Source organism: Homalodisca vitripennis, chromosome 1, assembly GCF_021130785.1.
Source record: "Homalodisca vitripennis isolate AUS2020 chromosome 1, UT_GWSS_2.1, whole genome shotgun sequence".
NCBI classification, from domain to species: Eukaryota; Metazoa; Arthropoda; class Insecta; order Hemiptera; family Cicadellidae; genus Homalodisca; species Homalodisca vitripennis.
This window is the reverse complement of record NC_060207.1, coordinates 32,048,753-32,065,394: the sequence shown is the minus strand read 5'-3', so window position 1 is coordinate 32,065,394 and position 16,642 is coordinate 32,048,753. Positions and strand designations below refer to the sequence as shown.

The 16,642-nt window shown below is 33.6% G+C and overlaps 1 protein-coding gene across 1 annotated transcript in view; it reads left to right on the top strand.

Moving 5' to 3' along the window:
- The first annotated feature begins 1,431 nt into the window (after positions 1–1,431).
- The window catches only part of LOC124359392 (vacuolar protein sorting-associated protein 26C), a 28,240-nt gene continuing 13,029 nt past the window's right edge, over positions 1,432–16,642 (top strand). The window contains exons 1-4 of the mRNA XM_046812098.1: positions 1,432–1,651; positions 8,400–8,543; positions 11,615–11,845; positions 12,248–12,406. Of these exons, the coding sequence (XP_046668054.1) occupies positions 1,595–1,651; positions 8,400–8,543; positions 11,615–11,845; positions 12,248–12,406 (591 nt within the window). The 5' untranslated portion in view covers positions 1,432–1,594. The remainder of the gene's footprint in view (positions 1,652–8,399; positions 8,544–11,614; positions 11,846–12,247; positions 12,407–16,642) is intronic.

Here is a 16,642-nt window from a genome sequence, read left to right as displayed (position 1 = left end):
TTGTAATTATTTATACTTAAATAATTATTTATTTAATAAAGAGTAGAAAATCATTGATTTTTAAAATTATTGATAGCAAATTAATTAAAATCACGACTCATGATGTTTTCAAACAGAGATGAATATTGGAATAGATAAAGTGAAAATAGTTCGTTTGACTAGTTTGTATTTGATCTCGAATAAATCATCCCTGTTAGCTGAGTGATTGCTATCTCAAATTTATCAATGAGTCCTAGTTTGAATTTTAGTCAAAGGTTTTAATCCAGTTTGGCTATGACATCTTCACAAGTTAACAAACAATAATTATCTACAGTAAGCCTAAGCCTGAAATATGTGAATTAAGTTTGGCGGTTCTGAGATTAGAGCCACAGATCGTCTACTCACACATATCATAGCTGATGTTAGCTTCTCCTTATTTATTAATGATATCAAATTTTGTCAGTTCGGGTGAAAGAGTGTCTGAGTGACTTCAAATAATCTAGTATTACCGTTAATTTGAGATTACTCATATACTTTACCAAGACCAAATTACAAACGAACCAGATGAATACTGATTACTTGATTTGCGGTAATCCGGCGGAAGAAAGAATATGCAATGAAATAAAAGTTGTCATTAACACGTTATTTGAATTAGTTCTTATATTAACCAGATATGTATAAACACTGCTAAAAACTGAATCTCAATTTACAAACAACTAAACATGGACTTAGCCCTGACTTCACTATCATGCTCGTACGCCAGATTTTGAAATTCTCTTCTATACTTTGATGTTTTTAACAGATAAGGAGCATTCACAATTCAAAACTATCTAGAGGATGTTTGCAACGTACTTTGGCTTTGATTACGGTTTCATAGAAGTCCCTGTTGGTGCCATCTAGGTTTCGTGAATTACGAAGCCTGCCATCTATGCAGACGAAGAGCAGCTGAAGTTGTGTTTTCTTATAAAAGAGATAACTCTCAAGTGCACTGTCCTTCATATTCTATTACTAGTCAACTTGACATTTCCAATGGGGACTATAATACATGATGGTACTCTTTTGGTTGGGTTATCAGGAGTGTGAATGCCTGTAGAACGGCCCCATTCCTACTCTTTTTCAATATTGTAACGAGATCTGTTCCACGTTGAAATTTTTAATTCTTCCTAAGCATCTCTCCAAACCATCAGAATGACTGGAATGCCACAAAAGTAGACCAGGATAAACATTTTATTCACATATATTATTGTTTCCATATTAATCTAAAATATTATTATATTTTTTGTTTGTGTGTTAGTTAATAGGTTCGTAAAACTAGTGCTCAGTACGTACATGTATGAAATAAAATCTGACATGATAGTGATCAATGTATGGACTACACACCACCACCCTTGGTTGTGAAGCATTAGGTTTCATAAACATGGATGCAACTGACCTACAAAAAAATATACCTGGATTCGATTCTGTGGGACTGTCAAGTGTCTTGAGTGGAGATTCTGGTGATGTTGTGTTCTGTTATGTTGTTTACAAAATAATATTGGGTGACAACTGTTTAAAAACGCTAATATTTTATTATATATACTGGATGTAACAATTATTGATTTTATATTCTAGAACTATGACTACTACTTTAGATATACGAGTGAAAAAGGTCAACAAAGTCTACCATGAAGGGGTTTGTATCAATTTAGGGATAGGTTATGTAGGCTAGTCTATTATGTCTTCAGAAATTGTATTTAAACCCTTAGACTATTGACAGTTTATAACGGTAATCAAGGTAGTGGCCGAAGTAGCCACACAAAATTGTATTATTATAAACTTATTTTGTGTTTTTCCAACTGAGCAAATTGTTTTTTTTTTTGGGGGGGGGGACTTTAATAAGCGGCCTGGCCTACACTGTTATTTTATTGTTACTATCGAACTATTTGATGTATTATTCAAATTCAATATTAAATATTAATCATATGAAACAAACATTATACATTAACAACAAGAATAATACATTAGAATTTTGAATAAAATAAAGTTAACAATAACATTACAAAATAACAAATCCATCTAGGGCCTAGACCTACACATTAGAAATACATTACAGTATCTATAGATGTCGTGGACAGCAGTGAGCAACCCTTCTGTGAAGACAATAGCCCAACCCACATGTATATCTAGAATTTATCACATAGTTTCCTCATATTCATTGTCATTTTCAAATTATCAACAGATTAGTTACTTCTTGCTGTTTATTGTTTACATGACAAATGACTGTATGTAATAAGTAGGAATCACATGTGTTGTTAAATAAATTGTATTATTAAATTATTCATTCGGACAAAATAATCAAACCATTTGATAAAAACAACTGAATAAAGAGTGTAGGCCGCATTAAAGTCTACCCTTAGGGGGTGCAAATCAAAAATAACTGTAATAATTTTGTAATGATTGAAATGTAATTGCCACATATTTGTGTACTGTGCTTCTTTTTATCTATGATTTTCATCTTCTCCGACGTCAAATCACATTGGATGTTCTGGCAAATGATATGTGGTCGGAAAAGTACCGATCAGAAATGCCCCAACCTGCAGTGCAGGCTTTAGTGATGCCTTCATGCCACCCCACAATTATGGTGAAAAAAGAAAAACTTCCTTCGAGATAGTACTTAAATTCAAGCTCATATTGCGTAGCATGATGCTATTACCAAGAGTAGATCAGCTGGTAACAGATTACAACAGAATCATAGTATATCCTTAAATCAGTAAAAAGTAACTAAATGTTAAACTGTTTTGTTTGTTACATTTTATAGATACGCAACATAGATAGTTTTTATATAACGTAATTCGTGTCAACATTTTTGTTTCTATAGTTTAGATAATCATAAATATGATTCTATTGTGGTGGTGGCCTCTTATTATACTGTAGCCATACATTCTTGAAATAATTGAATGGGTCCCTCGAACAACGTTGGTAACTGACAACTTTTTATGAAAATTACTTTTTCGCGGAACAACGTTGTAACTATCATTCTGCATCGTGTGGTAAATTTTGTTTTGAATAAAACCGCCCTGGCAGCCCTGAACGGCTGATCGAATTGGCGGGAAACTGCCATCCGCGGCTCAGAACAACGTTGTATCTAGCATGATGTCGTCCGAACCTGGCGTTGTCATTTCACCACCCCGCGTTCAAAATCGTTTGAAATAAGGGAAGAAAACGCAAAATGAAGATTAATCAATGGAAAGACACCAACCGCAAAAGAGCCAGGGATGCTGGGAACCCCTACATTTCCAAGAGGAAGAAGCCCGTTCCTGGAAAATTGCCACCTGAAATGGTAAGCAGAACAACGTTGTATCTACACTTAATACTTTATATAAAAAAACAACCTGGTATAAACACGTCTTCACAAACACTATGTTTTTTTAAAACTAATAATAATAACTAAACTAAGATTCCAATGCATTTTTTAATTAATTGAAATTTAAATTAACCTTTTGTGTTTGATTGAAGCCGATTAAAAATCTGAATCTATTGCTCTGTTCAACACCATACATCACGTATATCTCCAAACTACTCTTCTGATTTGCTCAATAATTGTAACAATAATTTAATTATAACAAAAATAATAAATTGAAAAGGCACCTATATTAATACACTTTGTTTGCATTACAGGGTAGACAATGCAGCTGCAAGTTCCAATGTGGTCAACTTAATCATGAGGAAATCCTACAACACTTCAAGAACTTTCATGGATTGAGTTACAACAGCCAGACTGCATTCCCTTGCCAACTCGTGTATCAAGGTAGTTGATATCAATCGCCATACGGTGAGTGAAGATATTTCCAAGAGGCATTGTACTGTTGAGTATTATCTCCCCAGAACAGATAGTAACATTCACATTTGTCAAAAAGCAATGTGCCACATTTTTAAAATCACTCCTCGTTGTATCCAGATGCTTGTAGACAAAATCAAATTTAATAAGCCCTTATCTGATTGCCGTGGGTCCCATGGTAAACATGGACATGTTTCTGAAGAGACCAAGGAGCTTATAAAACAGCATATTCTCTCATTCCCATATATGGAAAATCACTATTCACGGAGAGACAGCCAATCAAAATGTTTGGATCCGTCATTGAATGTTACAAAAATGTGGGAACTTTTTCGCATTCAGCATCCAGAGAACAATGTAAAACTTCACTTATACCGTGACATTTTTAAACAGTGATTTTAAATTACGATTTGGTCTGCCAAGGTCCGATACATGTGCCTATTGTGATCGCCTATACATTCAACTTGCAGAGTGTAAAAATGAAAACGAAAGAAAGAAAATAGAGGCTGAAAGTAAAATACATCATTTTAGGGCAGATGCTGCTTACAAGGCTCTGGATAAAGACAAGGTAGATGCTCAACAAAATCCTACCGATGTAGTTTTTGTGTGTAGACCTTCAGCAGGTTTTGTTTTGCCCTAATCTCACACACAACAATGTATTTTATCAACGACAGCTCTCTTGCTACAATTTAGCAGTACACGACATGGGCAAGAATGAAGCTTGTATGTTTTTATGGAATGAAACTGTAGGCAAACGGGGATCAGCGGAAATAGCATCATGTATTTTAAAGTATATTGAACTCAACTTTCAAAAAGCTCAAACCAGGCCAAACCCGTACACTGAAGCTTTGGTCAGACCGCTGCATCGGCCAAAACAATAACTGGAGATTGATCGGTGTAATGCAGCACCTGGTGACCAATCATTTCTTTTACTACCGTTGAACAAAAATTCATGACTACAGGTCATAGCTTCTTCCCATGCGATCGAGATTTGCTTTGATAGAAAAGGCAAAAAAAAAGGCAAGCACGTTTATGTCCCCTTCCAATGGGTTGAAATAATAGCTCATGCAAATTCAAATCACCCTTTTACTGTTTGTCTTATGAACACTGAGGACTTTAAAAACACAGACATTGTGTTGAATAGCTTGGCCACAAATAAGTTCAATATTACAAACCATGTTTGGTATCAAATGACTGCAGACGACCCAACTACTTTGCGCGGCAGGACGGCTCACAATGTCTTACAGCCATGGTATGGTCATGTATTATCCAAAATAATCAGAGAACGAGATGATGTAAATACATCAAAGACGAGCACTTCACAGAAGAAGAGGTCTTCAAAGAAGGAGGTGCGTAGATATCCTCCAGTTGTAGTTCAACAATTCCCACGGTTATATGAAGGCACCTTACCAATCAAAGCTGCTAAGAAAAAAGACTTACTGGATATGTGCAGGTACATAACCTCAAGAGTATGTTCCATTTTACGAGAATATTGCGGTGGAAATAACCAATATAGTTTACATGAATAAAATGTAAAATTTTACATGATTGAATATTTTAGTAAAATGAACAATGAAATACTGTAAAGTCCTTTTTTATAAATACATATCAATTGTGTCTTACTTAAGTATTACATAACAATAAAGTACTGTTTATCTGAACTCTAGTTTCATCTTTTCAAAGCCCATATTTAAACTGTGACTTGTCCGAAGAACAACGTTGTAAACTGACGTTAGTTACAACGTTGTTCCATAAAATTTGGATGTAAATCCACTTACAACTCAAGTTACGCAATACATTTAAAGTTAATATTTGTTATATAGTTGTTATTTTATACAATTGAATAGTTTTACATCAAAATAACTTCATCTCCACAGAAAATATCCCAACCAGAAAAGTTTTTTTTCACTTCCTGAAAAAATTTAACTTTTGTCAGTTACAACGTTGTTCGAGGGACCCATTCAATTATTTCACCTTTTTTTCCTTTTGATAAAAACAACATTAAAGTCACATCCTCTTCGAAGCTGTATAATGATTATAAATATCTTGATCTTTACTGGGTAGAAATTCAACCGTCTACTTCGTTTTTTTTTAAAGTGCCTATATGTGAAAGATTCTTTTTCTTTATATCTTTTGTCAATTTAATTGACAACACCTAGTTATTGGTAATATAATTTATATAACTACCCTCTATAGGTTTTACCAACCTTAGCACTGACTGAGTTGGTTTCACTAGCTGTATTTCTATGTCATTTAGCCTTTTTTATAGTGTCATAATTTGTTTTTGCATATAAGCATTCATAAATCAGTGTTCTTGCATCTCTCATTGCCATGATCTTTAGGCCAAATTTGGCTGATGTTTTAGGTATTATATAAATTTTGTACTTATTCTTACATGTTGACAGTTTTGAATGAAATAGTCAATAAATTCTGTAATTGCTGCAAAAAGACCATCTTTCTGATTTTTCTTGTGCCTTCTATCTTCAAAACTCAGTCTAGTTATAAGAAAAAGAAACTCTCCCAGAACATTGTACCTACGTTTCATGGAAGTTCTTCGTATTAACCCTTTGAATGATACGCAACGATTTATCGTTGTGAGTGAATTTACCGAAAAGTGATACACAACGATATATCGTTGTTGATGTTTCGGGCGGAAATTGATATGCAATGATATATCGTTGTTGCATTATAAATTTATTATAGTACGTTTATAACTTATTATTAATAACTATAATATACTATAACTAACTTAATAACTTATTATTATAATATTTATAATAATAAGTTAAATACAACACAAGGCCAACTGAAGAGGGCTGAAAGTTCATGAAAGAAGTGATAGGAGATCTTTCTTCGGAATGGCTTGCAAGTAAGCAAATCCCGCAAAATCTCCGGGGTGGTCCATCAGTTGGTTTCGGACTCAGGAAATTACCTGAGAAGAAGGAAAAACTGTGCCGAACCTGTTCAGGTGACAATCATCCTGAAGGAAAGAAGCGGAGGTCTCGGACAGTGTGTGTAAGGTGTGTGTGGTCTTAGTGTACATGCTGAATGCCTCGGCAAGCATGTTTGCCACTGAAATTATAAAAACTAAAAAAACTGTAAATATTGTAAATAATAACTTTTTTATTAGTGTTGTGCTTTGACAATAAAGTGTATTTTTAAGACAGGATTCACAAACAAATTTGATTAATATAGAACATTCAATGTGTTTGACTCCAGATTTCCAAACAGATTGCCTCAAATTCACATAAGTAAATTTTTATTATTTTACCAATAAGTCATGCATTTTTTAACTTATATGCTTCAAATTTTCTGGATTTGTTGACAATAATACGTACTTTTAGAATAAATTACTGTCAATAAGAAATTTCAAAAAATTATTATAGTTTACTACTGACAAAGTAAGAAAAAAAAATTTTTTTATAAATAAAAACAAAACAAAAAATATAAAAAATATTTTTAAGTAATTTTTTTGGATTTTTTAATATTTTTTCCTAATAGGCCATTTAAATGTCTAAAGAACAAAACTACTTTCAAGTTTCTATTATATTACATAATAAAGCTACAAATTATCTAATAAAACACTACAAAAAAGCTAATTTTAGCCTATCAATTAAGGGGATAACCCTGCTAAAAAATCATATCAATTTTGGAAAAAAAACTAAAAAATTGTTGATCAGTCAAAGGGTTAACATAACCTCATATTATCGTAAGCTTTGGTAAATGTTTTCAACTCCTATAATTTCCGATAATGGAGGTTTTACTGTAATTTGATATGAAAACAAATGTCTGAGGTGTATTCAAGCACTGACAATATAAAACTTGTACTTTATTAAAAGACATATGTCTGATCTGATGTATTTGGTAGAATATACATATAAGAATGTGCATGAAAATTTTAATAATGAAAATGTTCTTCACTGTTCTTCTTGGCTAGAATTGATGAAAGCAGACTAAATATGTTTTTGAAACTGGAGAGGATTTGAGACTGCTGGCATTCGCAAGAGTCCACGATAATCGCAATTAACCTGTAGTTCATAAAATTACCTTGATCACCTTTCTTGAGGATTGGGACAACAAATCACTTCTTTAAACCTGTGGGGAAGATTTCCACCATCAACAGTGTATTCAAAAGGGTAGCCAAGTGTACAGCAAGCACAGGCACCCAGTAATTAAATATCCTTGAAAAAGTGTCATCTAATTCAGTACTTTTGTGAATATCCAGGCATTCAGATTTCTTTTGAACATCAGTAGCACTAACAACAGTTTGATACAGAACAGAAATGCTATGCAAATAAAGCAATATTTTTCTTGGAGAATCAGGTGCTATTGAGTATAAACTGTTATTAGAAATAGGAAGGTATTCACCTTAGTGTTGTTAACATTGGCCTTAGAGGATTTGATATTGTTCAGAATACTATTCTCAACTTTTACAATGTATTTATTACAGCTAACAAGAGCAAGCTTACATTCACATCTCAATCTTAGGAAGACTACGATACAGAAAATTTCCAATTAGTTTAAAATACTTAAGTGCAATTTTTTCTCAATATTCTACAAAAAAGGGTACCATTTTAATATGTTTCTAAAATTGTAATTTTTTTAGGAATTCATCACAGGAGTTGTTGTTTTCAACTCACCAACAGACATCAAGCACGATGGAATCACGTTGAATTTAGAAGGAACAGTTAATTTGCAACTAAGCCCAAAAAATGTTGGAATTTTTGAAGCATTTTATAATTCCGTAAAGGTATTTAAATATTCATTTTATATATATATTTTTTTTACTGTCAATTAATCTCATCTGTAAATTATAGGTTATAAATTTGGTAGATAATTGTACACCTTTTACTATAAATCTTGTTTAGTCTATTACCCATGTCAATCTCAATTAGCTAACAAGAAGATACATGGCTATAAGAATAGTATTCTAAAACCGCTTGTGTTTTAGCTATACAAGCGATATAAATAGAGATGCAACATATGATCTGAGGATAATATTTTATTGTTATTTTACCTATACCCAAACAAACCAAAAATTATATGAATGGATTAGGCCTTCTCACTGAAAAACAGTAATAATTTACTAAAACCAACCAACTAAAGACAGGTGATTGGGTACTTTGGGATTATACCGACCACACCAGTATGAAGAACACAAAAATATAAATTTATAGAAACAAACATTATACAACGAAAAAACAACTCTATAATTACAAAATTACAAGCATTTCCAGGTATTGTGATCGGTATTATTGTCGCTGTTATCTTATCTTTCTCGAGAATCCCGATTACGGCAGGCCGCGCGGCATCACATGATTTGCACGGTACATAATTGCCTTTCCATTACAATTCAATTTATATCTGATCAGCCCCTCTAGAATTTGATATTTTACTGATAGGTACTATCTCGAGGGATGTTTTTCTTTTGTTGACATCAGCGCGGGCTTCGGCAGCACCTTCGATGGCCGGAGGCACTCGCATTTTGGGTGGCAGAATGTAATCAAGAATAAAAACAAGTTTTGAGTGTTTTTTCAATAAAGAGTTTAGTTTTAGTTTGGCAATGTTTGTTTTTGTTGAATTTTTGTGTTTGGAGAAATGTAGAGGTAAAACACGGAAGTAGACCTACAACAAAGCGACGCGACTCTGCAATCACGTTATCTACTATACCGCTCGACTTTGACCTCTGTCTGAGGAAGGGGAGGGGTTTGCGATAAGACAATTCCTGTTTTATATTGACGAAATATTGTTTTACGCTAATCTAGTAATCAGTAGAAGCAAAATGTCAAATAACGATCCATGTCTGGGTGTGGTCGGTATAATCCCAAAGTACCGGTGATTGCTATAATAACACAAACAGCAAAGACATAAATGTTAAGTAGTTAAAATTATCAGACAAGTTAGTCATATCATGTGAATAGTAGCAATATTAGCACTGATAATAAGTAGTTGTGATTAAAATTGTTTTACTTGTCAGAGAAAACCAATTTTTTCATAAATACATAACATTTTAATGTACCATTGCACATGAGTGGGACCTTCATCTATCAACCAGGCGTTACTGTATCTCCAATGGCTTCTATTATGTTTTTTTATTTCTTTTAGACTAGGTAATACATGCAGAGATATTTGGGACCTAAGCCTGCATACTATTTTCCAGACAATATATAACCCATTAAGAGATGACCAATTAGCTGTTAGAGCTTTCTTCTTTTTTTCCCTTCCTTTGTAAAAGAAGAAAGAGGTGCATATGGCACCACCATGCTCTAAATTTCCTTAAGGGTAGTTTGAGTTTTAAACTTGCCCATTATAAACTCAGAAATTGGCCTGTAAGAAACAGGAAAATTTACTGTACCATATTTCCTTTCAACTCACTATTACATACCACTGAGTTTTAGCTGCACCTGCCATGATCTGGCACTACCAGTTGGCTATTGCATAAGTCAGCCACTTATCCCTGAAGTACCTTAGAAGGCAACAGAAAAACGTGATGGTCACTCTGTAAGGTGTTCAGCATGTTACTCCACCTGCTCAAATTGATTGTGTTTTGCAAGAACAACGTAGCTAACCTGATCAGTTGATGTGAGCAATGTTTAAAAGGGTTTTAATTCACTTCAAATAAAGACATTTTGCCACGATTATAATTAATTAGTAATTGGAGATATATCGCTCTCTAAATATAAGTTTATTAATATATAAATGAAATTATTACTTTTAGTAAATAATATTATGAATATAGCCTAATATATTTTAAGATGATTTTTGAATTACCTCATTACAGTAGGGGTTTTGTTTCTTTATTTTAAACACCATTTAATTTAATGGTGTAAAAAACACCATTTTTATTTTTACACCATTTAAAATCGTTATTAGTGAGTTTGTATTTTATCAATAATTTTGCAGTTTGTAAATGGCATTAAAATAACTGAGATAAGACATGCTACCAATTCTGGTTGTGAACATGTGCTTTTGATGTGGTTACCAAAGTGGCTACCAGGCTGCAACACTTATTCGACCGTGTGTTAGTGCTAATAATACAAGAAATCTTTGCTAGAAAGCAGTGAATGTTTTTTTGGAAGACAAATACAGTCAGTAACCAGCTGTACACCAATCACTTGTAAACATGAAAATAACAATGGGGAGTCTAAGCGTGGAAAAGTGTCTACACGAGAGAAGCACTGATAAACACTAGACTGACTAGATTGTTTAGTAGTTAAGGGATTGTTTGAATTGCTAATTGGGTTTTAATAGTGACTCACTAAAAATTAATAATGCAGTTAATAAGCTAATTATTAATTTAAAATAATATAATAAGACACATTAAAATAAACTAATAACAAGAGATAAAATAGTTAAAAGTAATCAAATTATTTAAAAGTTCATTTGAAAAATCTTACATATTCTTGTTTGGTTTCATTGCAATGAAAATAGGATTCATCATACAATGATGTCACAAACAATTTAATCAAATCAAAGAAAAATGAATCAATTGTTAGGAACAACTAAATGAATAATTCATTTCCTTAGATAGTTCCCAGCATTAGGAAGAGGTAAGAAAATGGTGAAATTGATTTTGTCATCTTTGAAGGTAGATAATTTTAGTTTTAGATAGGTTTAGTAAGGAAGTTTTATGTTTGAATTGGGATATGTTGACTATTTTCAGATAGCTTTAGATGTAATAATTTTTCTTTGAAGTGATGGAGTGGTGACAGGTCTTGAATTAGTGTCACAATGAAATGTTTTAAATCACTTACACCAAGTTTATATTTAAATAGTTGAATTTTAATAAATAGTTTGTTTAAAAGAAACAACTTTTTTCAGCCGATCCAACTAGTCCAATGCTCTTTAGAAGTAGCAGCTCCTGGTAAGATGCCTTCAGGGAAAACCGAAGTCCCTTTTGAAGCTCCGCTTCACCCGAGGCCTAATAAAACACTGTTTGAAACATACCATGGTGTCTTCATCAACATCCAATATGTTCTACAGTGTACGCTCAAGCGCAGCTTTCTTGCTAAGGATTTGACAAAAAAAGCTGAGTTCATAGTTGAGTACAAGGTATGCTGTTTAACATGGTTTTTTTTAGATGGTGTATAAAATTTCATTTAGAACATTTTTAAAGTATAGATAATCTATTTATTGAAGTAAAGAGTACTAAACTAAATTTACATTTAATGCATGCCTGTTACTTATTTTTGGTTAACTGGATCATACCTTATGTTATCAATTTGGTTTGATGTTAATGATACAAACTGATATCTTTATTTGTTTAGAAATTTGTTGTGTGTAATATTGTATAATATGGTAATTACTTTATTTGGTTTTTACATCTATTCTATTACTGAGTAGATATTTTTAACTCCTTCAACTCAGATTAATAAAAGTAGATTTATGAATAATGTAATGAAAGATCAATTTATTAAGTTCAATATATTCAGGTCCACTCCTCTATAATTGTAGCCCAATCAATGTGAGAAAGCTGTTCCTACTCCCGTCCGGTTCTCCATTACTCCAGAGTCCTTGCAGAATGTGAGGGACAGGTCCAAGATACCTCGGTTTGTGGTGTCCGGTGTACTCGACTCTACTGTCTGCTGTATAACCAGACCATTCACAGGAGATGTGAGTACCAACAACAATACATCGTTAGATGTCTTCAAATAGTATATATTTATTTTAATGGTACTTAAGCATTATCCAGAGGCCACTCTGTATATAGGTAAATACATATGTATGTATTATAAATAGAAAAAGTTAACCTTTACAAGCGCTCACATGATCTGAGCTTGAATTAACCCTTTGAATGCAGATATAAATTTAGTTTTTTTTAGATTACGCTCATTTAAAGTGAAAAATAAAAATGAAAATTCCTTAAAGCTAATTTTTTAATTCATTCCTAATGACTAATAGTCACACAAATTTTACAATAATGTAATACTTGCATTAAAATAATCACATTTTTCATAATAATGGAATATTTCAAATTCAGGTTACAGAGTAATCAAATGCATGTGATGAAAAATATGAAAACTATGTACAAGGATAAGAAAACAAATAAAGTGTAATATGCTGATACAAAAACCACAAATCCCAATGACAATGTTGTGTCATGGCGAGAAAGTGCCGCCAGTAAATAAGCACTGCCCGTACTGCCTTGTACGATAGGGTTGGCTCCCGCAAGGCTAGGGGAAGGTACCCTGATAAAGAACCAGGGCCAGGACAGGGTCTGGAAGCTGTGGTGAAAGCGACTGTCATAGGAGAAGAAGACTCTACACAAACTCCTGGTCCTCCAGGTTGGGGGTTGGACGTTGGGCCAACAACCCACTCTGGAAAAAACAAATGTTACTACGAAACGTTTAAATGGAGCCTCGGAAACTGGACTGGAACTGAAGGCAAAGACCAAGCTACGTACACAAAGGATTTGAGACTGGGTACCTGGAACATCAGAACACTAGCGATGCCTGGTGGGTGTGATATTTTAGACAAGGAATTAAGTAGGTATAATTTAGACATAGTTGCATTGCAGGAAACCAGATGGCCACTGGTTGGGAAAATTAATACCAAAGAATATGCAATTTATTATAGTGGTACGGACGATGGCAGATATTATGGAGGGGTAGGATATGCGGTGAAGAAAAATATTACTGAATCAGTAATAGGTTTTACACCAATTAGTGAAAGACTGTGCAATATTAGGTTAAGCGGGAAATTCAAGAATCTTTCGTTAATAAACTTATATGCTCCTATAGAGGAGGCTGAAGATTGCGGCGAGTGCCGCTACAGTTTTGAATTTGGCGCGCGTTATCCGTCTGTTGCCGCGAACGCTATAGCCAGCTGCGCCGACCTCTAGCCTTTAGCTCAAAACAATAGGAGCCTCCTACCATCCGGAATTCTTCCGGACAGGTTCTGGTAGGATGGTTCCTGCTAGGTTTTCAGGCGGTGACCGGAGGTTGTGCACACAAGAGTCGTTGTGGCAGCTTTCGAGCAGGGTGGACCGGGAGAAGTTAGCGTGGGTGGTCTAGATTTTAGTAGTGTTTTGTTAGGGAACCTTTCGGAACTATACCCAAATTATTAGTATTTATTTAGTCATCAAAGCTGGTTAGGTTTTGGAATAGTCGGAATCTAGTGGCGGATCCACGGATTATTCCTCTGGAAGGTCCCCCCTTCCGGTCGCGACGACACGGGGTTGCAAATATTGGTAGCGCGAGCCGTCCGCCTCGGATTCCCAACACCATTCCTAACCAGCATTAATTTAAATTTCACGCTTTCCGTCCATTTTTTTTCGTTTTCGAATAGCAGTGGTAATTTCTCAAACAATGGCGTAAATCACCCCAGGGCAGCGACCGACGCCACGAGGGAAGCAGCGACCTTCACCAACTTTTTCAGATAACTAAATTAGTTCTAGTCATTTAAAATAAGCTTAAAGTATAAACCGTTATTACTTGAATTAATTTAAACATTTATTTTTTGTTCTCAGTTTAACTTTAATAGAATTTTCATAGTTCAACCTTAATAATTTAATACCGTAACTTTTTTGCCCTTTTTATAAAGTATTTCTTAAATATAAATATATTCTTAAATATTTCTTAAATAGTATTTTTTACTAACTAATAACAGTAATGTCTCATTTAAGCTTTAACTAAGCAGAGTTTACGACTTGTTTAACCAAGTTCTATAGTTTTCTTTTATACTAGTAACTGAAGTACACTTTGTATTAGACTGTAACACCATTTTTTTTCACTAATTATAGGTGTTATGCAGTATTTTTCTTTGTTAACGTTTATTGACATAACTGTCCATTTATTTATTACAGCCACAATTCCTTTTTCAAGTTTTTCATAAGGATTAAGTCTTTTAAAATTTATTATCACGGAGTTCGTAATTTCCGTCTGTCTGTCTGTTTCAAACAAGAATTTCTCGTTTCGTTTTAAGACAGTTTTAAAAAATTTAAATTTGTCATTTTTCCTTGTAATTATACTTATAGTTCTAAGCTCGCAATTGTTATAATTATTTTACTTTCATATTTTTATCCGAATTAGATCTTCTTATTTTTGGAACTGCAGTAATATTTTTCGACACAAGTTTAGTCAGTTTGCCGTGCAAGCAGTAATTGCGTAAGCAGAGTTCCTCAGATCCGGTTTTTGTATCACTCCGTAGATAACGAAGTCTAATTATTTTTAATCTACATTATAGATTTTACTACTACAGTTAAGTACGAATATCTTATAATTTCCGGTCAATGTTTTTAAGGTACTACGTAAGTTATCTTTGTAAGTAAACGGTAATTTGTTTTCGTTTTCACTTAAATAAATTGTAAACCGAATGATTTCTTTAAATTATTTTACGACTAGCCTTATATACGTTTAGATGTTGGTTATATTAGTTAGTGTTAAACACATAATAATAACTGGTGCTTTTGTTTTGTGTAAATTACAGCTTGCGACGATCATTTGTAACTAACCTTGAGTTACCGAATACAGGTAAGGTAGTTGGTGACTTTGTTATTTTTGTTATAGCCAATATTTTACCTTCGGTAGAATCTTAACCTTTTGTGTTCTAAATATCGCTTCTCTTGGAAAATATGTTTAATGTTGGATACGAGCGTTTGTTTCAGGTACTTAAACAGTTGTTACAATAATTATAAGTCTAACAATGCTATGTGAATATAACTTTTATTTATTCAAAAGAGATAGACAAGCTAATTTACAGAGTAAATTTTATAAAATTTAAACTACTTAAACTTTTTAACTTCAATATGAAACTAATTTATAATTTATTAAAGTAACTACCTGATTTTTTTTTCCTCCCAGTAGGTTTTGGTTTGCTGCATTTTTCTCAAAGCTAGGTCAGCCCAAGTTGTTTGAAATAATTGTTTTTTACTGTTATTGTTTTCAGACTCCTCTAGTCTAATAATTACAAAAGTAAACTTATTGGTACCAGTTTCCCTTGTATAGCTTATTGTGTTTTCTTATTTTCGCTCTCTTTAAAATATGTATAAACCAGACACCATCCCCAAAACTGTAGCGTGGATTAAAGAGTTAAAAGCAACTCAGGCCCGGGATCAATGCTCTCTATTGGGCATCACACCAGCAGGTACACTTGAGGGAATGAGAGTTCAGCTTCGTGCTTATATTAAAGAAAAATATAAATTAGGTGAAATCGACTCAGACGAAAATATTAATGAATCCAAATTAGAAACTACAGCAGCCTCGACTGATGTTACACCAACAGTCACACAACAATCTGAGGTACAGTCCAACATAACATACACACCTTCACAAACAATAATAGATCCGAATATACAAAATTTGATAGTGGCTATGCAACAACTTACACAAACGACAGTTGAACGCACTACAGAAGTAGTGTCTTCACAGATTGCCGAGTTATTCTCAACCATAATAGAGATAGTGATGCGACATTTCCTTCTGTTGTTCGCGAAATGATTAGAGCCCTGCCTATGACTTCAGGTTCGTCCCTCCCAGACCTCGTACAATTTGTAATTAAAGCTACAGAAATATTCAACTTGAACCTTGTAAGTGACAAACTATTTATTACAAATACTATTCCGCGGACTGAGGGTAGACTTCGTGGCATATGGTTAAATGCTATCACGTCTAATCTTAGTTGGCTCTCACTGGTCCAGACTATACGTACTTCACTCTTAACTGATAGAACACTGAGGGAAGCTCAGAATCAGTTCTTGTACCGCCAGCAAACTAACTCAGAGTCCTTAGCTGACTATGTACACAGCATTAGTGCCATGTTTACATTTTTAAACCCTACAGTTGATAATGCAGTTGTCTTTACTACTATTATGGCAGGTCTCAATCCCTCCACTAGAGCCTGCTTATCAGG